Source organism: Setaria viridis, chromosome 9 (assembly GCF_005286985.2).
Source record: "Setaria viridis chromosome 9, Setaria_viridis_v4.0, whole genome shotgun sequence".
NCBI lineage: Eukaryota > Viridiplantae > Streptophyta > Magnoliopsida > Poales > Poaceae > Setaria > Setaria viridis.
The window spans coordinates 43246243-43269311 of NC_048271.2; the positions used below are offsets into that span (position 1 = coordinate 43246243).

Here is a 23069-nt window from a genome sequence, read left to right on the forward strand (position 1 = left end):
GTTCAAAATCAATCCAGCGTCTAAAACTAGTCGGGCCACCTTCCCTGTTTATTTGCACTGCTAATGATTTCAGGATATTTTGGGATCAAGAGAAAAAAAATTAAAAAAACACTTCATATGGTATTTAGGTTTTGAGATTCCACCTAAGATGTTTTATCCCAAATGCTCATACTCTAGCTAACTGCGTTGCAAAATCCATCAAACACACTCTCGTGCTCATTAGATTCCGTCCATTTTCACCAACTTAGAGCAGCAAAATCAAGTTTATTCATAGATCTTGGACTATGATTGCTATCATATTGCACGCGAAGAATTTTTTTTGGATAGAAAATACTAATATGAACATTACTTTAGTTTTTTTCTTGGAGAATCTTTCTAGTGGAATCTCTAAAAATATTAGGAACTATCAACACTTCTATTAAACTGGTTTTGACACACTTTTGAAAGAAATCGGTGCTTGTATATATGGACCATTCTGATTGTAGTTTTAATCGATTTGGAGTAAATAATCTAGATAATTCTACTACATATATCAAGATGAGGGCAATATTTTAGCAGCATTAGCTATCAACTCGAGGATGGGATATGTTTGCATTGGGATCATTGCATTGTCATCAGTTATCAGCGGCTTATTGCTAGCATACCAAGATTGCTAAGCAGTTTGTGTTCGGCAAGGGGAGTCAAAGGGTGAAAATCACTCTAATGGGCCTGAACACCCACAAGGGATTTTGATTATTTTGATTTTACTAGGTGTAGGCTCTTGAATTGAGTAATAACCCTACGTCATGGGTGTGCTTAAAGCTATTATGGTGTGTATTGCTTCTCCTGGAAAGAAAGAGAGCTGGGACTGCCTTTTATACCCAAAAGCCAGGTACCCACGCCGGCACACATACACACACGCTACGGTATTTCCTAGAGGTAGTGTGTTCACATAAACGGTCATTTTTTAGGCTAAATGACTGGGCTAAATAGTCGTTTAAACAGGATAAACGATTGATTAGACGTGCCTTGGCTAGCCACCTAGAGGAGAGTCGTGTGATCTGGGATTCGTCTTTCTAAATGTGAATGGTGGTCACCGTCCTTGATAAGAAATTGCTTAGTATACATGTTCATTCTAGCTGTTAAGAAAGATTGCCGGGGCAAAGAGAGTAAATAGCCAACTGGGTCTCAATTAAGTTCCAGATCATTGCAATGCTAATATCTGACTATTGATGTATTAAAAAAAAAGCATTCATGATTTCATTTCAAGTATGCTGACGCGGTACCTAGTGAGAACACAACAACAGAATGTCATTCACATCTATACAAACTAAAGTTTCCTTTGCTATCTCCTTATCTGTGGTTATATAATCGCCTGCATTGTTCCATAGCATGATTGCATCTCCATCTACATACTACGCAAGCTTAAAAATAGTCAAAACTAAGGGATGGTGAAGGGTAAGACATCGATGGGTAGGCAAAAGATCGAGATGAAGAAAATCGAGAGTGAGGAGGCACGCTCGGTGTGCTTCTCCAAGCGTCGTGCGGGCATGTTCAAGAAAGCTGCTGAGCTCTCCATTCTTTGTGGTGCCATGGTCGCTATTGTTGTCTTCTCCCCTTCTGGTAGGCCCTTCTCATTTGGTAGCCCCTCTTTTAAGGCCGTGTACAATCGCTTCCGTACCTTGATCGACCCTGCTATAAGTGGTGAGAGTTGTGATGGTAGTAGCGAGGAGACAAACACTACACATGAGCTTTTAGAGTACTCAGAGTTGGAACAATCGATTGAGGGTGAGAAGAAGAGAAAGAAGAGATTAGATGAGACAATTATTGAGCGAGATATTGATGCGCGTGTGATGGATCTGTTGACTACGGAAGTCTACTCATCAGGGCTTGATGACCTGCAAGAATTCCACAAGAAGCTTGTAGCAATACAAGATATTGTCAAGGAAAAGATCAAACAGGTGATGCAAGAAGAAAGGCACCCAACACGACCATATCCACCTGCGTTTATCGATTTGGTTTCAAAGTACATGCTTGATATGCAAATTGATACACATATTTCTTCCACGACTCTGAATTCTAACCACACAGCTGCTGATGGGCTTGATGTCAATGGCCCCTCGACTAGCAGTGTCCATGCCGTTGGTACCTCGGTGAACTATCCCAGCAATCAACTTGATGGGTGATGGATGCAAGTAGAATGTCATAAGAATAACAATGATCAGTCATATGTGCAAGATTGATCATTGGTTATGTAAAACATGCAATTTGTGTTATTTATGTTGGATGTATGTCTCCAAGGTATATCTTGGACATACTGTCAAGATACATGCATCCAGGAGATATGTTACGATTGGAATTACTTTATGAAGCTTGATTTCTCCGTACATGTTAGTACTATTTTTCGTAGAATGAGTTATGTCGTATGATATTGCTCTATTCAAAACCGTCTGGTCTTTTCCATCGAGCATATGGTTTAGATTTCTAGGTAACTCTGCATGTAGTGGGAATGCAAGGCCCATAGTTAGCAAAATAATCATCTTTGTGGGAAAAATTTTACTACAGGATACTCTAATTTTGAGGTCTTAGCTGCGCCATGGAGACCCATGCTTATTGTTAGATACTCTTAAAAATTTAATACCCCTATATTCACTATAAACGATCAGTTGATCATTTGATCTAGTCCCTGTTGCATGGGATTAAAACTTTTGAATATATTTGGATAGTAGGAACACAAGGTCCCATGGTTGGCCAAAAAATCCTCTATTTTCTTTTATTGTAGGATGTTCTTTTTTTAACGCATTACAGACGCAAACGCTCAAGTGCACGCACACACTCACCCTTGTAAATACACGTATGTCATCCTACCCTTACAAGCACCTGCGAGAGAGTGGGCTAGTAACCCTCAAGATTGATGAAGTCACGACAAGGCTCGCTGTCGACGGGCACGTCACCTACTACTGAAAGATAACACTAGTTAAATCCTAAACAAATCTAGAAAAATACAAGCACTCGTGTTGAGTCAAGATCTCAAACCCGAATGAATAGATTCTACCACAAGGAACGTCCAGTTAAGCTACGCTCGATTCCCTCATTATTTCATTAATGCACGTGGACATTGCTGCTAGAATCACTATGAAAATGATTATTTTGCCCCTATGGATGCCCAGGACCCACCTGTCATAACGTCTTCATCCGCGATGCATCCGTGTGTGAATTGTGATTTGTTTGCCCGGCGGCTTCGGCGTAGCTCGGGTTCAGATGCGGCCTGACATGTTCAGGTCTGTTTGCTTGAACTTTCTAATTCTCGTAGTGAAAAATTAGAAGTTTAAATAACAACAAATTTTTTATGCACCTTTCCGAAAGATGGGACTTTTATATAAAAAAGCTGGAAAGCTCAGCTTTTCGTAGCTTTCTGTGCGCAGAAAGCTAAATATATTTTTTAAATTTTGTGTTGGTTTTTCAAAACTAGAAAGCCAACAATAATTTTTTTTAAAAAAAAATTAAAAGTTAGTTGTTGGAGCAGGAACCAGCAGCGGGCCTGGATTGAGAGGAAAGTCTAGTTTACACTTTACAGGAGGGCCTCGAAACGCGCGCGCTCGGCGAGTCGGCAGCGAGCAGGCCGGCCTGCGCGGGCTACGAGCGAACGGCCCAGAGTGTTGGGCTGAGGTGGGCTGAAGTGAGGACGCCCTCGCTGGAATACGTAATATTTTTACCTAAACAACGGTTCCCTTCGCCAAATGCAGGCTATTGGCTTTATGACCCAATCAATTATGGCACGAACTGGTAAACCACAGCCCAAAGAAAACCTAACAGGACCCATGTCCTCGCACACGACTGTTCTTTTCGCGAATCTAAAATTCATCGACGTATCAGCCAATGTCCCTCGAGTATATAAATGCAAATTTTGATGTAAAAAACATGGGGTGAAAATCTAGAGCGCCTAACTGACACTTACCAATCACACTGGAGAATTCGACTTTGTTAATTGCTCCTGAATGAGTCCCAGTAGCTATCATTGGATCTGTCTGATCCTTCTATTGGGAAGGGCTCTAAAGTTACAAAGCTAAACATTACCTCTCGTTAGAAATATAAATAACATGGAGATTACAGCAATTAGAATACGAAATTAGGGCATGAAGCGGCACAACACAAGGCAAGGCATTACCTCTCAACCCATTACTGAGACACACAGCACCACACAACGTTGACACCCACAAAATCAGCCTCAAATCTTTTAGCCCTTCCATTCTTCCCCAAACCAAATCTATACATTCTAACATTCCTCTAAACATCCTGAGTGCAATGTCGATCCATGTGAGAGGCGGCGACAATATAGATAGACCTACTGAGAGCCTTTACCTCTTTACACTACTATATCATCTGTTAACCTTTGTACTAGTTTCATGCAACTTCTACAACCAGACATGCCATGCACTGGGCAGAGATTAGCTTAGTTGTCACTTTTCTCCTTGGTTGGCGCAAGAGGTTATCTCAGACTTTAGGGATAGGGCGCGAAGAAACTCCATGCAATAGTTTTATGAATCCGAGGAAACTGAGTTTTCCATCGGGATGTCTGATCCAATCTTGGAGAACAATATGAAGTGGAACTGAAGGGCCAAGTCCAAGTTCCTGAAAGATGAACGACACATCATAAGTCACAGTTCATTTCCTATGCAGAAACTATGTTTAAGATCAAACTATACCGATACAAGTTCTTCGATCACAATTGGTCTGTTGCCCTCCTTGTCAAATAATTCATACGCTTGCCGAGCATGTTGTTCCCAAGTCTCTAGGCCTTCCATTTGATAAACGCTAATAGCCGAAGCAGAGAACTCCTCGAAATCAAACTTTCCATATGGGATATTGCATATCTAGCACAATGGGTACAATTAATATATGGTCATTTACTCATGCCACACAAGTATGAAAAGAACATAAGAAACAACAGAGAAGACTCACTGAGTTAACAAAGTCAACAACCCTAGAATCATTCATTGCACCTGAGGAATTCTTCATCAAGGCCTAGAAGTTCCATGAAAATTTAGAAATTGCATATCATGGATTTATTGGATTGAATAAGGAAAAATAACTAACCGTCTTCATATTTTGCAAGGAGATATGGCCACTCTTGTTTGGACCTAACAGTGTAAACTGCTCTCTCAGGTAGAAGAGTTGATCTATCGTCAGTGTCTTTGCAAGAGCCTGAAAAACGTAAAGAGCTCATTAGCAAATCCGCATGGCAGTTTCTTGAAGTGGCCTCCGTTCACAATCCTAGCAAAAATGAAGTCACAGAAAATAAGGGTTCGTAGAATGGAAAAATAGAACACCCACAGGATGAATTTGTGATCATTGATTATAACTTTTTAGGTGAAAGGCAGGCAAGGAACGTACTGAATAGTTATATGTGTAGTAATACATGATGCATTAAGCTAAACATAATAAGTCGACTACAATCATGTCCACAGTCACCAAAGATTCTTGCGGCGTAACGGTTAGAGCATTGAATTCCAGGGGTCAATGAAACCCCTCTCCTGTTGCCGGCCCAGGTTCAAATCTTGGTACCAGCTTCTTTAAGACCAAATCAGAGAGACGTCTCTCCCTCTGGTTGAGTTTTTTTTAATCATGTCCACAGGCATTCAGTGTTTTCATTTCCAGAGCAGGTACATATATTGTATGAGGAAAAAACATGACAGGATCAGGAATCCAAAAAAAAACAGAACAACCATTTGCTAGAATCATTTACCAATACAATACACTTTTTTTCTGAAAAATGGAGATTATTTCATATTATTGGCATCGTTTATGTTGGAAAATGGAGGCTTCAGCTATTATATCTTCAATTACAGACAAGAAAGATGACTTGCAGAACAGTACAAACAACCTATAGAAGTATTACCCTCAATGCAGACCTCCGTAGAGAAGATGAACTTATGTAAGCCCTCATGAGCCTGTAGATAATCATGTCTAAATTAATCTTAACTTCCTGAGTGCCACGGATCCATGGATGGCCTGTAATTGTCAAGGTATGCAAAACGTGGTGTAATCTCATCTGCAAGCTGAAAAACAGGGTAAACCAAGCTCAAAACAAGAATGTTACTTACAGAGGGCTTGTGCAGCAGTCATCCTCTTGCGGTAATCCTTATTGAGTAGCCTTCTTACAAAATCTTTTGCTTCAGCAGAAAGGGTAGGCCATGGGGTATCATCAAAACTAGGGTCTGCTTTTAGGACAGCTCGAAAAATTCCAGACTCAGTTCGTGCCCAGAAAGGGCGGCTTCCACAAAGCAAAATATATGCAATTACTCCGATGCTCCACATATCTGCCTCAGTGCCGTAAGATCGATGGAGCACTTCAGGAGCAACATAATATGCACTTCCAACAATGTCATTAAGTCTTTCATCTGCATAATATGATGGCACGTGTATTTTAATAGAAAATAATGATAAGCAATGATCCAAAGAAAAAACTGTTAGACTAACCTGGCTTAACAAAGTCAGACAAACCAAAGTCTATGACTTTCAAGGCAGAATTCTCATCCTTTGACATGAAAAGAAAATTCTGAAAAATGGAAGTAAAATGCAAACTAGCATTAGCATCAGCATAAAATATCAAGGTTTTTATAGCATTTCTCTTAACTCAGCTAAGATCCACAGAAACAACAGAGATAAGGGCATGTTAAAAGGAAGTATGCCGTCGTTCACACAGTTCCACCAACAACTAGTGAGCTTCATGGTACTAAACATTAGTTGTGAATTGCTCGAACAATCTTACCTCTGGTTTCAGATCCCGATGAACAACACCCTGAAGATGGCAAAATGAAGCAACACTTAGAATTTGGTGAATAACAACCTTAGCATCTTCCTCAGAATATTTTCCACCTCTGCAAAACAGTAGTCAGCTATTCTCAGAATTCATGTAGAGTCAATGAGTTCAGTTTTAGAAATGAAATGTCATGTAAGTACCTAGCCAAAATCCTGTCCAGCAGTTCACCTCCTTTGCATAACCTGGATCAGGAAAAAATACCAGTGAGTTATTCAGGTATTGCAACACCTTTATAGATGCATACAACATATTTGTACATATCAAAAGGGCTTGCTTGGTAACCTACTTTGGAAGAAAAGTTTACAGATCTTAAAGATACAAGTCAAGGCCAAATCTGTTCTTGCACTAACATTGTTATGAGTTATGACACATACAAGGAAAAAAATCATCCCAGTCTGGCTGTTCCAACAAAACAGTCCTATCATATTGGGTGACTCTTATCCAGTCTCAACTCCATGCAAATACGTGAACAGCCAACAAGAGGCTGAATGTATTAAAAAATTGGCATCAACATCTAAGGAAAGCAAATAAAGTGGCATTATTAGAGCCAGTCCCAACTCTAGGTGTGGGACTAGTCAATATGGACCGCACAGGTTCCATCGATGTTAAGACACTATTTCCCAAAAGGAAAGCTAGTTTTATTCTCTATGGTTGGTACGCTTGGAATGTAAGCTATGCATGGATAGGTAATAAAGCATCTCTATTAATAATTAGTTTCATGAGATCATATCCTGAGAGTGAGAGCTATTTTTTTCTTAAAAAATGCTGATCACACTAGCAGAATGTGCATGAGATCGGAAATATTGATAGCAATAATGATTCATGAGGTAACATATCCTTCTAGTCGGGTTATAATGTATATATTCCTAGCTTTTTCCTACATTTGAGTTAGCCAAACCAATCACGCTTATTTCCTTTCCAGATCTGACAAAAATACAAAGAGCATTGAAAGGTGACTGAATTTAGAAAAGTTCAAATTCTAAGTGACGCATGTTTCAATGACTCATCTGATTTGCTTGCTTACTTTTTACATACCAGTATCATATATAGACACCTAATCTTCATTAAAAAAGGAATAATAAGGGAATGATAAGATGTAGCCAAAAGCCAAGCAAAATGAGTGTCTTGCATATCAAGTTTGCCGGGGACCAAGGCTGCTCAGCAACCACAACCAGGGACTACATTTTAGTCTTGCTAATCTGTACAAGAATTAGTACATCAAGTTTTGCCTTTTCTGAAAATGCATACGACAAGGTTGGATGACCTGTCCTATTTCGTTGACATAATGCTGCATAAACCTAATTAGAAGTTTCAGTAAGTTAGTAAAATTACTTATAAATGAAACAAGTGTGGACTTACTCCATAACAACATATACATTTTCTTCATCCTCAAAAGCATCATAAAACTGCACTAGATTGCTGTGGCCTGTCAAAGAACTCAATATTCTGACTTCCCTTCTGACATCTTCAATGGCAATAGCAGTAGTCATCTGTGCAAAAGTAGTTAGATTGGGTGAGAGTGAGACTACAGCATGTTCTTAGGATTTTAAGTGGGATTTTACTAACAATATATACTAACAAGCTATTACAATTATATCAGTATAATCAAAATTGATCATGCAATCAACCATAAAAAAAGATAAAATGGTGAACATGATATATAAGAGGGTCCATGTTGATGTTGGAGTCTGTTGCAAGACAATTTCTAAGCCCTCCTTAGATCAAATCCTAACTGTGCATTGAAGTTACAAGATCAATGCATAAAATATATCAAATCAATTAGGGCCCAAACAACTGTGTGAGTATATTTTATATTGTATTATTTTTTGTTTTGCCCAGAAGCTATGACCACTAGTAACAGAAAATTCAAGTGACCTCCAAGTACAAATGATTATTCTAATTCAACAACCAACAATCTGGTCTGGTTAAAAACTATACAATCAAATGACAGCAGAGACAAATCACTAAACATGAATAGTAGGTACACGAAAAACAAGATGCTCCATGCTACCGATACATATTACGTATTACAAACTGATCATCGAGAAAAGTGCACCACCAACATACTGAATATAATGCATAACCATAAAGTTATACTCTGTCTTCTTGAATTCACTTAATTTTGTGTGCGTTTGTGTGGGTGTGTGGGTGGAACAGAGGCAGGGCAAACCCAAAATACAATTTGGAGATTCCACTTCGGAAACCAACATTCCTGAAACACAAATGTATGAAAAAGTAGAAGTATACATCGACTGTTGGCCAATCCAGCCTTCAATAAACTAACTAATATCAGTTTGGAGATTCTACTTTGGAAATCAACATTGCTGAAACTGTGAAACACAAATGTATGAAAAAGTAGTAGCATCCGTCAACTGTTGGCCAATCCAGCCTTCAATAAACTAACTAATATCACACAATTTGATCCTAGCCATCCAATTAACTGCATCTAATGCTAACATTCATTTTTTTTATTGTCTTCATCCAACAATTAATAGAAATAACACCTTAAACGTGACCATATTCACCATATCGGTACCACTGCACCTAATTGGTAACACAAATAATACCACTAAAGTGGCACCATCAATTTACCAGATTAAAAGTACCAATTGCATGTGCGTGGTTACCAAGATGAAGAACTGATAATTCATGTGTCTCTGACAGAAGCCTTAAAACTCTACATAAGCATTTATTAAAGGAAACTTCCACTAACAGAACTGAAAGACCCCAGAACGGGTCAAATGTGACTAATTCAACAGAATGAAAATTGGGTCGTGACAGTATTGAATTTTTAACAAATACAGACTGGACTTGCATAGCACCATACACCTTGCTGCCTTTGACTCATGGAAATTTAATGACCATGATTGTTTTTGAGATAAGAAGATACCACCAACAGGGAGCGGAGAATCAAATAGCCAAAGATACCATTATGACAACATGATACCAATTTAATGAGCAAGCTCTCTAAAACCAGTCAGAGGAGGTCACTAACAGAGCTTTTGAACAAACATTTTGGAGAAGGAACCAAGCTTTGCTGGAGCATCATGGTCCCTGTCCCAACTAACAACCAACACCAGGAACCACCCCAATCACTCAAGAGATCAAATTCAGACTCCTCAATCTGTCCTTTTAATACTAATCAAGCAACCGACTAACGTCTAACAATCTGATAATTGAAGTATAGAGTGCCAAATGAAGTCCCCTGGAAGTACAGTGTACATCTATTTCATATTTACATACATAGTTCCTATCTTCTCCTAGTAGTGCAATATGAAGCAATGAAGTTTGAATAAGTCACAGGCATGTCATCTGAAAGTCTATTACCACATGAGCAAGGTGAACTCAGGTGAATACAGAAAGAATGGGCTTTAAGCCCAAACTGCGGAGTAGCATTACTCTGTAGGCGATTTATTAAAGAATGCAAACAGCCATGGACGATCCAATCGAGCAAACAAAACTAGGCAGTGAAAACAAATGAGGAACAGAACAGAAGAAATCACCCCAGGGAAAGAGGATATGCTCTAGCACCTTGGCCTTGGGAATGACCTTGACGGCGACGTCCTCGCCCTTGAGCTCGCCCTTCTTGGCCTTGGCGGCGCAGGTGTAGCCGAAGTGGCCGCGCCCCACCTCCCGGCCGAGGTCGTACTTGGCCGCGAAGTGCTTGGAGTATCCGAAGCTCTTGTCCAGCCCCAGGTCCGGCTCGGCGCCCTCGGGGATGGACGCCTCGTTGGGCTTGACCGAGCCGTGCCGGCGCGCCAGGAGCGCGCGGATGTGCTTGGCGGGCGATGGCGGCGGGAACGGGCGCTTGCGCGCCGGCGTGGACGCGACGCTGGAGTTGGCCGGCGAGCCCTTGTAGCTGGAGGTTGGGAGCGGGCTCGGCAGGTAGAAGGAGAACTTGGGCTGCTTGGGCGTCGGGGGCGCCTTCGCCGGCGACGCGGCTCCATCATCGCGGGCCACCGCTGGAGGTGCCGCGCCGGCGGCTACTTGGGTTTCTTCCTCCGCCGCAGGCTCCTGGACCCCCGCCGACTTGCCGTAGCAGAGGCCCATGGCGCCCGGCGGATCAAGAACCGAGCGACGTCAGCTCAAAATTCGGGAGATTGGGCTGGTCAAAGATTCACCTCGGCTTCAAGAACCCATCATTGCATCGCGGACTCCTCTCAGGATACCATCAACCCACACCAAATTCCTCTCCTTGAAAGGGGGATCCTTCCCAAACCAAGAACCGAGGCTTCCAAACCAAGCTGCGGAATCCAAAGCGAATAACGCAGCTCACTGAGGGGGCGCTTCAAGAAATGGAGAAGACGAACTGAACTCCGAGGAGCGGACAAATACCGCGGCAACAGCACAGCAGCAAACAACGCAACGAAAACAAAATCCGTTGTTTTCCTGGACGGACCAGGCCGTAGACGCCAAGCAAAAACGAGGGAAAGGTTGGAGCTTTGGGGGCGGGCGAAGACGACAGACGGGGCCTGGATCGGAGGAAGGCGAGGGGAGGAAGAAACAGGGCGAACGATTGAAGGGCGCGTGAGTCCTCTGTGGAATGGGGGGAAGTGGCGGAAAAGGAGAGGCTTGGGTTGCTTTCCGTTGCGCTCTCCTTCTCGCTCCGTATCTTTTTCCTCCTCTTTCGAAGTTTTTTTTTTTCTATTTTCCATTTGAAGACTCCGGCTGTACTGTACCTGCAGTGCAGAAGGAAGGTGGAGACTGCTCCTTGACCTGACACTGGTCGTGGAATTTGACAGTTTCTGTTGCCAAAGCGCGTTCTCGCCCAAGGTGAAATAGAATATAATTGAAATAAATTAACTCGTTCATGGTCTTCTTTAAAGTTTGTATACATTTTGTACGGATCATATTTTGTGTTGGTACTAGGCAGGCTGTCGTGTAGGCGGCCATGAGAACCAAAACTAGTTGAGTGTATTAGAATGGGTATAATGTATTATTTCAGGTAAAAATCAATATTTTATCTCAGTTAAAGGTTTTCAATTATTGGATTATTGCACAAATCTACACATCAAGGTCCTACTAATCCGTTCAACACAATTTCTAACTAGGACGCGACAAAAAAATACCTCCTGATTTTATTGACTTTTTCCCTCCACAACAGTATAGTTTCAAAAAACATTTCCAAATAACCTTCCAATTGAAATTTTTCCAAAAAGGGAGATTTTTTTCAAGAGAGGTTTTCATGAAAACTTTTCAAGAGAACTTAAAATATTTAGTGGGTAACCCAGTAAGGAAGGATAACCTGATCATGGAGGCGGTAGCGCGAGACAATGATGTTAGCCAGTGAGAAAGGTCATAACAAGGACAACTAATTCAAACATGTATGTTAGTGTGGTGGAAGGGCGATGGTAGTATATTCAGCGTCAGGAGCGAGATATAGGAGGAGAATACTAGGGTAGATGCAAGTGTAACCGGACATATATATAGCTGACAAGAAAGAGAAGAGGATAGGTGGATAACGACCGGAGAAAGAAGGCATGGATTGTAAGATCTCAATAAAATGGACTAGAAAACCTCTAACCGAGAAGCAATAAAAGAACTTCATTTTTATTTTTAGTGACTTTTTTTAACATCCTATTGTTGGAAAGCTTTTCAAAACATTTCCGGAAACCTAAGCGAGGTTTTACCGAAAACTCTTTAGGAGAACTTTTGCAAACCTGTTTTCTACAAAAACCATTTTGTACTTCTTCAAATAAGTTTCCAAAAAACTTCTTCAACCAAATTTTCTACAAAAAGTTTTTCAAATCAATTTTCTAAAAACCTTTTCGAATAGGTTTTATGGAAAAAACTTCATTGAATATGTTTATACAAACATCTTTAATTTTTTTCTAGAGAACTTCTAAAATCTAAAAAACAAGAAAATAGGGGGTACTAGAGACAACTAAAGGACAATAGATTTATTTTTTTTCCAAGATAGGAATAAAGTAGTAGGATGAGATTCGGTCAGAAAAAAGTAGTAGGATGAGTGGGAAAAAGGACGGGAAAATAGAAAAACATAAACACACACATTAATGAGTGACGTGTGGATGGTCAGGTCAAAGCGGGATTGGATATAGGTTTATATTTTCGATTATTATCTTGTTTCTTTCATAAATTATTGTAACTATTATCTTATGCATGCTAAATAGGCTTCCGTGACTCCATCGAGGCCTTGTGTCTTGTTCGCCTTCAGCAGAGTTTCTTTGGCAAGTACCTATAGGGTGTAAGGTTGGTGGATTTGGGCTCCATTGAGGATTCTTCTAATCTATGCTAATCCACACTAACCCAAGGTGCGTGATTGGTGGGCGAGGAGGCTAAGGAAATCAATGAGGAAGGTCAAGACATGAACAACTCATTCTAACAGGTTAGTGTGCCGGGAGGGTGGTAGTAGCACATCCAATGCCAAGAGCTGCTACAGAGGATCGGAGGAGGCTAGTTGATAAGAGAGAGAAGAGATCACGTACGTGTTGATAGAGGGCAAAGAAAGGAGGGCATGGATTGTAAGCTCTTGATCCAATTGACCGAAAAATTGAGTGCAACGGCCCAACCAAGCATTCGAATGCGCCTCCTATATATACTTCCTGTGGACATTTATATGACTTTGTGATATCGTCCAGCACACACCGAGGAGTGTAGGGAAGAATAATTTGTTATGGCGGTGACCGGTGAGTTGCAAGATAATGCGACGGTCAATGGCACATCACCGTCCTTTGGTGGGTGGAAGGGGAAGTGCATGTGGGAGGATTGCCCATATTGAGAGAGGATGAATAAGACGTGGTAATGGTCCTCCCACACCGAGCTGGTGGTGACGTGATAGAAAATGGCACAAACGAGAGGCGGCTGGGGAGGTGGTGTAGTGAATATGGTTGGACTAAATCTTATAACGAGAAAAATATGTATAATCTCCATATAAATATGTGTATTGACAATTTTATCAACGAATGAAGTAAAGGTTGGATCTATGTGTTAGCCTACTTCTATGACCAACATATATTGTGTTGTAAGTTGTGGCATCCTTCTATGTGGTTGTTCCTATAAATTTTTTAGTCCTTTTGCAGACTATCCTAGAACGATGATGTACACAAGCATCAGCTTCTTGCATTTACCTCTTCTATCAGACAATTATTCGAGACCCAACATTTTGTTTTCATAAGGACAGGAGTAATGTGCATGGCCATCTCCATCTATATAAACACATCAACATCTAGGACCCTACTAAAATATTAATTGTGCGTGAGGTACCAATCCCAACATTGAAACATGCAAATATTAAGCTGATTTGTGCAGCATAAGACGTATCGTCCAACCAATCGTGTTCACACTTTCCTTCACAAGAAAACCAAACAGGAAATTTACTCATGTTCTCAGGAAAAAGACTAGCTACCTAAAATTGTTCTATGCACAGCAAATAGATGAAGTATGTGTGACGTGCAGGTAAGATATCACTAGTGGAGTCTCCAAGGGTGAGCCTCAAGTGGAATCTCCAAGAAACTATAAACTCCAATTGCCCTAACAAAACAAAAGGGACTTGCATTTATTCTCGACCAATAATATTTGACGTAGTAACCAATAATACTAGCACAATGTAAATTGTATTAAAATTGATCGACGTCCTGAAGGAAAAAGATATTTATACTTGTGACCAGCTAGAATTTGGGCAAAGGAAACCCCAAATTATATATTTCTGCTGATGCAGAGAGTATTTTCTTAATTTGGCCTCGAAGCATGAAATGGGATTCACCTCAAAAGATAGTTGATTTGGAACCAAAATGTCCAATAATTCTGTTGTCACTTTCTCCAAAACTCACATAATACAGGTTGGTTGTCAGTATCATTATTTCTTTGATGTGCGATCTAGGCCATCTGCTATAAGTTCAGGTTACACGTACACATCCATCATATGTGTATATGTTCAGTTATTTTAACTACAATTAGTCTTGATCAAAAGTAGTTGTATGATGCAAGCATGCATATATAGTATAATGGTATCCTTTTTCACGATAAGGTAAGTAATTAATACCTTGCAAATATAATCATAATTAACCAGTTTTGTCGGAAGCTAAAAACTTGGTAAGCATATTAGCTCAGCTGATTAGATTCCTTGAGGTGCAATCTATCCCCCAGGTTTAATTCCTTAACTTAGCACGAGCGCTTGTATTTTTATGAATTATTCCATGAATTAACGGTGTTGTTCATTAGCGGCGACGTGATCATCGATAGCAAGGCTCCTGTGCGACTTTGTTAATCTCAAGATCTGCCGACTCAATCTCTCGGAAGCGCTCACAGGGGTAGGATTTGTGTTTGTATTCAAAGGGGGTGAGTGTTCGTGCATGTATATAAATGTCTTTGTCTAAATTGTGATTTGTGAAAAAAAAAATAAAACATTTTTACCATGCACCTTTGTTGTAACCTTTTTCTGTTTATACATACAAAATGAGGCAGTCTAATAATGGTTATATTTTCTCATAAGAAAACTAATGAAGCACATGAAAAATCCATTGAATTTTCTCCGGTTGCTGAAACAAGTAAAAATTTAGTGTCGGTTATTGACCATCTAGCTAGTTTTCCTTTAGCGTGCTCCTTCACTGGGATACGTTTCCTCTCCATGTATAAACAATGTAAAGAAAGATGGCAGATTTCTACAAGAAAGCAGATAAAAGCACATGGAAATTCACAGAATTTTCTCGGGTTTCTGAAACAAGGGAAAGGTTAGTGTTTTGTTATTGACCCCAGAGCATCATGGCCAGCCTAACATTCACACGGTCCACCAAATCTCAGATCAGCCAAGCAAAAGGTTACGAAATCACCGCAACCTGACCACTTTGATGATCAGGGATTCAGGAGTGGATTAGAGAATGACAAGGACATACATAGAAGAAGAATCATTCTTTCATCATCAGTTCTGTACTTATAGACTTGATCAATGACTCTGTCATCATCATATCTGTACTTAAACAACTCCGATCACTCGATTGCCCTTTTTGAGTCCAACTTGGGAATTGCCGAAGAAAATAATAGGGGTTACAATCGAGGTAGTACGAATTAAAGGAATAAATAAGGAAAAGTTGGTATACTTGATCAGTTTGCAGTTGTCATTACTTATCTTAAGATTAAGATCTTTACATTTGTTCTTTGCAGATAAGCTGGTCACCTTGCAGTTCCCATTTGCCAAGTAGTAGTTCTCTAGAAACAGTCTCACTCTTTTGGTAGGAAACTGAAACTTGTGCCCGAGCGCAAATATAATTCTTACACTATCTTACATAAAAAACATGTCATTTCTTATTGGCCATTACACGTTGTCTAAGGTAATACAACTAATTTGATTTGGCTAGTAATAAGCGTTCTGTTCTCAGGCAATTGCCAGCAGCTCTTTTTAGGATTTTGGCTATTGCTAATGGGCACATGCATATTGTGTGATACCCCAGGAGTCTTGCAAAGAGATTGAAAATTTTATAATTTTCTGTGATACATGCAGAATTATCTCAGATGATGACCTTGATTTGGGCACAACCTAGGAAAATTCTGATGAATTGAGGACTCGCTTAGACGCTTACATAGCAGCATTTTCTTTAGAAATAAAAGACCAGGCCAGTTTTTCGCATTCCCACTTCCAACTTCCAACAACCATTGAAGCGTCCGTACCTCCGCCATGGAATTAGTCATATGATCAGTATATCAGTACAAAAATCATTGAGCGGAATAATTGAAGCAACCAGACAAAAATGATTCAAAACCTGATTAAGTAGTTGGGGAGGGAAGGAATGTATTGGTTAGAATAAAGTTGGTGGAACATGGGGCAACATGCATGTTGGTCCAGGAAGAATGTGTGCTACTTTTATGCGATTGCGAGATGACCTTATATGCTTTCTTTCGGGAGAAGGTCGCCATTGCAAGTTAACCACCAAAGCATTAGCCTGCACGATCGAACAGCTTCAGTTGACAAATGACAACCATAATCGTAGCTAGCTGGGCCTGGACTAGAGCAGAAGTGTATGGAAATTTGGCTTGCCTCTGCAATCCGCTAGCCATGGTCTGTGCGGATGTGTACGTGGCTCTGGTCGATCATTTTCTTGGTCCATTGAGGGTGAGGAAGAGGAATGAATGGCTAGGCTGGCACTGCACGCCTGCACGGTTGGTTAGAGGCCGGGATCCGCCAATAATCAAGAAGAAAGCGAACGCGTTGCACGTCGATTAATTGCGATAAATAATGGAAGGAAATAAGGCAGATGCATGCTAAATGCATTATACATGATGTCCAGCAGTTCTCACAGTAGTACATCATCTCATGATTCGTGAACGAGTTGTGCCCCGACTGCTAGCTTAACTTCAGGCCAACAGTACACGATGCTAGCTAGCTAAACCAAGTGATCTGATGAACACAGCACTGCAGCAAGGGAAGCTTATGGATCGATCGATGGGCCCATGAACACCCAAGTCAATTCAACAGGTGGCTGCGTGAAGAGCTAAAAGAAATTCTGGCAAGGGGATGCCGGAGACTCTGCAGTGGCCAGTTCCATCTGAAGCAAGACCATCCATTCTGAACCTGCGCTTGTGGACTCGCTGAATTTGTGTCACTGCTAGTGGCCGGAAATGAGAATGTGTCACTGCTACCGCTTGATCCAGTAGTGATAAGCAGTTGATTAAGCGCCACGACAGTCAGTCTCAGGCTCTCAGCACGTTGCCGCGTATCCAGGGGGACACCTTCACCCTGCCGACAGCGAATCACACAGTGCGCAACCGACGCCACGCCATGCATGCATATCGTGTACTAACAGCAGCTAAGTGTCAGAGTAGTCAGCGAGCTAGCGAGATGTATATGGTCCTGACAACGCACGCGGAAGGATTCTCAATGCAAGCTTGCATGGCAAAGTCGAAGATGGTCCTGAGACTAAGGGAGACCACAAGACATGAGAACCCCAAAAGCTCGTCAGAGTCCAGTGCAGTATGGGCTGCAAATGTCCTAGCCGGCGCTCAGATCAACTGTCTGAAAAAAAAAGTCAGATGACTTCGTTGCCCAACTTTGGACAACCAAAAATACTGTAGCGCAACTGTAGCATTTTGTTTGTATTTGTGAATTATTGTCCAAATATTGACTAATTAGGCTCAAAAGATTCGTCTCGCAAAGTACAACAAAACTGTGCAATTAGTTTTTGATTTCGTCTACATTCAGTACTCCATACATGTATCGCAAGTTTGATGTAACGGAGAATTTTCTTTTTGCATAGTGCTAAAGAGGAACTAAACAGGACCTGAGTTCAGAAGTAGCCGAGTTCAACTTACTTTAACCACGGCCACTCTGCTTTGTGCTATTCTTCCTGTGCAAGCCAAGACAGACACACTACTGAGCGAGGAAGCTTCTAACACTGGACTTGTGAGCTGTCTGACGACCATACTAGGCTGAGCCCTCGATTATTTAGTACTCCACTCACCAGGATCAATGGCAGTTAATTGCGTGCTTTGACTTGCAGTAAATGCCTTGACCAAACGCGCACAAAAATTTCGCAGTCTCCAATGAGACCGGGCGGCAGAACCCGATCGATGGCAAACGAACAATGACAGCTCAGCTATTGTCTCCTCTTCCAGGGTTTCAGCGCACCTAATCCACTCCTGCACCAGCAAGAGCTCGACCGTCTGTCTGACTGAACCAATTACTAGCTAGCTTAGCCAGAGCTGAGTGATCATCAGCTCGCAGTTCATGCATGCACTCCTAGCTAGTTAAAGAGATCCAGACAGAAGATGACGCTGTATAGCGGCAAGGAGCTCAAGCTCATCCCTCTAGTCCTCCTCGCATCCCTGCTGCTCCTGATGCAGTTTCAGAGTGTAAGCTGTTCCTCTTCCTGCTGTTTCCATCAGTGCGGAGGGCTGCTTCGAGGTAGAAGATTGTTGATGGGTCGTCATGGCGAGGCGATCTTTGCGAAGGGATTGAAGGAGCCAGTGGTCGCCAAGGAAGGTGGAGGGGCGCTCCGTGAGGAGGACAAGAGGGAGGTCATCACAGGGCCTAATCCACTTCACAACAGGAGATAGGGGGTGCTGGCGAGCTGCTTCACTCGAGTTCTTCCTCTTCAACCTTTCTTCTGGTCCTCTCGCTTTCAACTTTCAAGGTTCTTTCTTAGAGAGGTAGCTATAGATTGTTCCATGCATGTAATTGTTCATTTTATTTGTTTTTATGTTTTCCATCCGGCACGAAAGATTAGTTGAGTTCCACCAACATTTGAGCTGTCACCGGTAAAAAACTGAGTATTAGTCTCCGGAGAGACATAGGTCTCGAAAATCCAACTGGGACTAATTATTCGGGATTAAAGGTTTCCATCTTTAGTCCCAGGTCTTTAAGACAAACCTTTAGTCCCAGTTGGTAATACCAACCCGTTGGAGACACGTGCACGTCGTAAGTCACAAGTCACGTGATTTTTCATGTGAAATATGTGCGTGCGCGGTGCGTGGAATTCGAACCCGCAACCTCTTACCTCGCGCGTAGTTTCCTTACCATCTCACATACACAGTACATTCAACTGAGTAGGGGATGCTATTCTTTTGAATTCACCCATGGGAGACCCTTCAGTCTCGGTTGGCCCTTTAGTCCCGGTTGGTGTTACCAACCGCGACTAAAGCTCGGAGGATTAACAACTGGGACTAAAGGTGACTCTCGGTTGGTAACACTAACCGGGACTAAAGGGGTCTCCACGGATCACGAAATTTAGACCCAGGACTAAAGCCTATTTAGTCCCTGGTCCAAAAACGATCGAGATTTTTGTTGAGGATGGAAGGTCATTTTTCTACTAGTGTATGTGCCTATGTAACTATGCTACTTTTACCGTCTATCGGAAAGTTGCTGACAGAAGAGAATCAAGTACTGTTCTTCATTCTTTGCCTATAGGCTACCCTCAATTCTTTATCTTATTACAAACTCCAAATAAACCATGTCGCTTGAACTTTTGGATACGACTACCTTGGTGAATACACTATCATAGGCTGTTTTTGATATATTTTTTTAAGGAAGAAATGGGGGCGGAATGCGCCCACCTGAACATTTCATTCAAAGAGGCCAGCGACCGAACGGTCACGGCCGAGTTTTACAAGGGGGCATAGATGTCGGAATTACAAAGCACAAGACATAACAAAGACTAAGACTTGCAAAGCTCAAAGAGCAAGCCACAATTCACCTTAGGCACTACAACCAAGCGACATGCTTGCTAGCTCCACGGAGACCATAGTTCTACACCACCACCCCTCATAGCACGCGCACTCTGTTGCCGCCCTCAACGTCCAACAGGGGGAGAAAGCCCCGAAGGAATAAGGGACAACTACAACAGAGAGGGGACTAAGAATGAGGGGAGCACGCAGACCTCAATATCATTGGACACACCAATCTCCCTTTGAGCTAATGGTAGCACCTTTAGAAGCACATCCGGGCCTCCACCTACCACCATCCAACGCCCTTCAAAGGGAGGAAGCCTCAAAGGAGGGAGAGTTGGCTACTATAAACACACCCAGCATTTGATTTGATGACACCAACAACAAGGAGTGCGGCGACGGAGCAGAGGTGCCAGAAGCGGGCATCGAACAAACCACGGATAAACCCAATAAACCAAGTAAGATGAGGCTGAAAGGACCGAGATGTCGCTTAGAGGAGGGGTGAATAGGCGAGTTGACCAATTTGTAAAACTTCAACCCACTCAGCAGCACTGCCTAGGTCAAACCGGTCAGACCGGTACAGGCAGGGTGGCACACCAAGTGCTGCTCGAGTCCATCCTTGACTTTTAGCACCAACCAAACTTGAAGAGTGACTTCTGTAGATGATTTCCAATAGGGCAAAGTAGTCCATGCACACAAGACAAGCACACCCAAGTAGATCGAAGCGAAAGCACAAGTAAATTGCTAGAAATCAACAAGTGAAGCAAACCAAATGAAGACACGAGGATTTGTTTATCCGAAGTTCAGATTCACCACAATGAATCCTACATCTCCGTCGAGGAGCCTATTGGAATACGAGTCTATTCAACTCCCTTCCAACAAGCCGGATCTCTTTCAACCACTTTCCTCGTCTTCACTAGATGATCTTTTTCCTTGCGGAGGCAAAATCGCAGCCCTCACAAACTTGCCGCTACTCACCACACCTTGGGAGCTAGCCGGCGACGCCTAGCCGTCTAGGAGGCACACCTCCAAGAGTAACAAATGCTTCAAATGCTTTCTCAACGCAAACCACAAGTGCTCAAGCTATGGATTGCTCTTTTTAGCTCACTAATGCTCACACAAGATCACTCTGTCAACCCAACTCAAAGATTTCTCAAGAATCATTCAAGTCTCACAAGAGAGGTTGGGGAGAGTTTTTCTAGTCACTAGATGATGTCAAGAGCGTGTGTAACCAGTAGCCCACCAAGGAGGGGCCCAAGGGGTATAAACACCCCACAAACCAGAAACTAGCTGTTGGAGTTGATCAAACTTCAGACCGATTGCTAGACCGGTTAGACCAGTCTAGTTTGAAAAACTAGCTGTTGCCCTTAGAACGGTCAGACTGGTCCACCAAACCGGTCAGACCGGTTTGGCTGAGTTAGCCGTTAGCTACCTGAACCCCCAGACTAGTCAGACCAGTCTGCTAAACTAGTCAGACCGATTTGGCTAAGTTAGCCCCAAAACTCTCAAGCACTCACTCTCGGTCCACCCACTGGTTGAATCGACTATTGTTAACTGAGCCGGGCAGTTAGCTCACTCAAGGGTTTTCTTAAGGCCAATCTCACATAGGTCAAGTAGGAGTACTTTTGGTGTTGTCAATTAGCTAATGTTGCATCCCTCTTGATAGTACGGCATACCTATACTAAACAATAAATATAAACACTATATCATCCACTTGAGCTTGTAAGTCTTCATCCATGCCATACTTTGATCAATAGTCATTTGAGGGCTCTCAACATAGCTATCATATTGAGCACATCCATCTTGACTTAGTGACTTAAGATTTTCCCTTGTTCATGATAAGATATGCTTGAATCCTTAAGTCACTCCATTTTATCAATCATAATCTAATAGATTAGATGCATTGTATTGCTTTCCTTGGTAAGGTTTAGATATGATACTTCGAAACCTTCCGGATACTAGCCACTTTACCGTAGCAAAACGCACATAGTTAAGCCTTCGCTTGACTAAAGCTTGCTTAGTCCCTCGCTCTAGTATCTCGCTTGATTTCTTCACCTATTCTTACCACTTTGAGTTTAGCTTTGCTTTTGACATCAACAATGAAATTCCATTTGAAATCCTCTTCAAATGATTGTTCTTGATTGATAAAGAATGTCTCATAAATTGCAAACTTCCAATAATAAGATCAATATGTAACACATACGCTCATGTCTTTTTATCATATGCACATGAAGTCTTGCAATATCTATTTATGAATATCACTATTCTTTTCTTAATGATCCCTTTACTTGTGAATCAAGCTATCACATGATTTGGAGACTTATAGATCAGATCATAAAATATATCCCCAAGTTTTACTTCACCCTTGCTTGTCATTGATCATCTAATTGCATCACGGGATCACATACTCACTTGCTTTTCTTTATTGTGAGCCATATAATACATATTCAACTTATGAAATAATATCACATCATAAATATGAGAATAAAATCCTGCTCACAATCTTAAGCAAACAAGTTTGTCCTCTAATCATTTTGTCATTCAATTCACCAAAACCCACTTAGACGATGTTTTGGACGGCGGACCGTGCGAAGGTCAGTGACCTCCCCATGCATCGGGTGCGGTGCTTTCGCTGCAAGGCCGCCAGCACCACAAGTCATAGCACGCTCCAATAGTAGAGGACTTACATGGACGACGAGCTGCCACCGCATCAACCATGATAGGATCCTTGGCTGCAGCAAAACTTTGCGAAGTCACCGGAACGTGCGAGGTGTAGAAGCACCTCTGCACAACGAGCGCAACACTTTCATTCCATAATACCCGGTGACCAAGGTGCCGTCTCTGCTGGAACTCTACATTGCTCATCACCAAGATGAGACACAAAGGGATGGCCACCATGGACGCACCTCGGCCTTCCTTAATGATGAGTAGATTGATTCACACAACCACCATGCCAACCAAGCGGAGAACCAGCCGGAGACGACGAGCACGCACAGAGGGGCATGAATGTTGTGGCGGTGTAGCCCCGAGGGGCCGGATCTGGGCCTCACACCCGAATCCGGTGAAGGGGAGCCAAGCCATGCCCACCCATCACCGTACGGCCCCCGCGGCAGCATCTACAGCACGCTGCTAGAAGACCCACGGCGCTGCACGC

The 23069-nt window shown here is 42.1% G+C and overlaps 2 protein-coding genes across 2 annotated transcripts; one reads left to right on the forward strand and one right to left on the reverse strand.

The window, feature by feature from the left end:
- The first annotated feature begins 1448 nt into the window (after positions 1–1448).
- Positions 1449–2165, forward strand: LOC117838828 (agamous-like MADS-box protein AGL29). Its single transcript, XM_034719003.2, has one exon. It carries the CDS (start codon positions 1449–1451, stop codon positions 2163–2165), a length of 717 nt encoding a protein of 238 aa, XP_034574894.2.
- Positions 2166–4037: 1872 nt separating this feature from the next.
- Positions 4038–11410, reverse strand: LOC117838827 (calcium/calmodulin-dependent serine/threonine-protein kinase 1). Its single transcript, XM_034719001.2, has 11 exons — positions 10334–11410; positions 8162–8292; positions 6943–6984; positions 6752–6860; positions 6460–6538; positions 6084–6380; positions 5879–5991; positions 5077–5184; positions 4942–5004; positions 4686–4853; positions 4038–4611 (listed from the first exon to the last, which is right to left on the reverse strand). The coding sequence occupies exons 1-11, from the start codon at positions 10850–10852 to the stop codon at positions 4474–4476; spliced, it is 1767 nt and encodes a 588-aa protein (XP_034574892.1). The 5' UTR covers positions 10853–11410; the 3' UTR covers positions 4038–4473.
- Positions 11411–23069: the final 11659 nt, after the last annotated feature.

What these genes read in the sequence shown, in the direction of transcription:
- LOC117838827 (XM_034719001.2), bottom strand. Translation starts at nt 10,852, where the DNA reads ATGGGCCTCTGCTACGGCAAGTCGGCGGGGGTCCAGGAGCCTGCGGCG. An exon ending in AATGTATATGTTGTTATGGA is followed by an intron (nt 6,985 to 8,161) that starts GTAAGTCCACAC and finishes TTCCTGATCCAG; the next exon opens with GTTATGCAAAGGAGGTGAAC. An exon ending in TTGTTGACTTTGTTAACTCA is followed by an intron (nt 4,854 to 4,941) that starts GTGAGTCTTCTC and finishes CCATTGTGCTAG; the next exon opens with ATATGCAATATCCCATATGG.
- LOC117838828 (XM_034719003.2), top strand. Translation starts at nt 1,449, where the DNA reads ATGGGTAGGCAAAAGATCGAGATGAAGAAAATCGAGAGTGAGGAGGCA.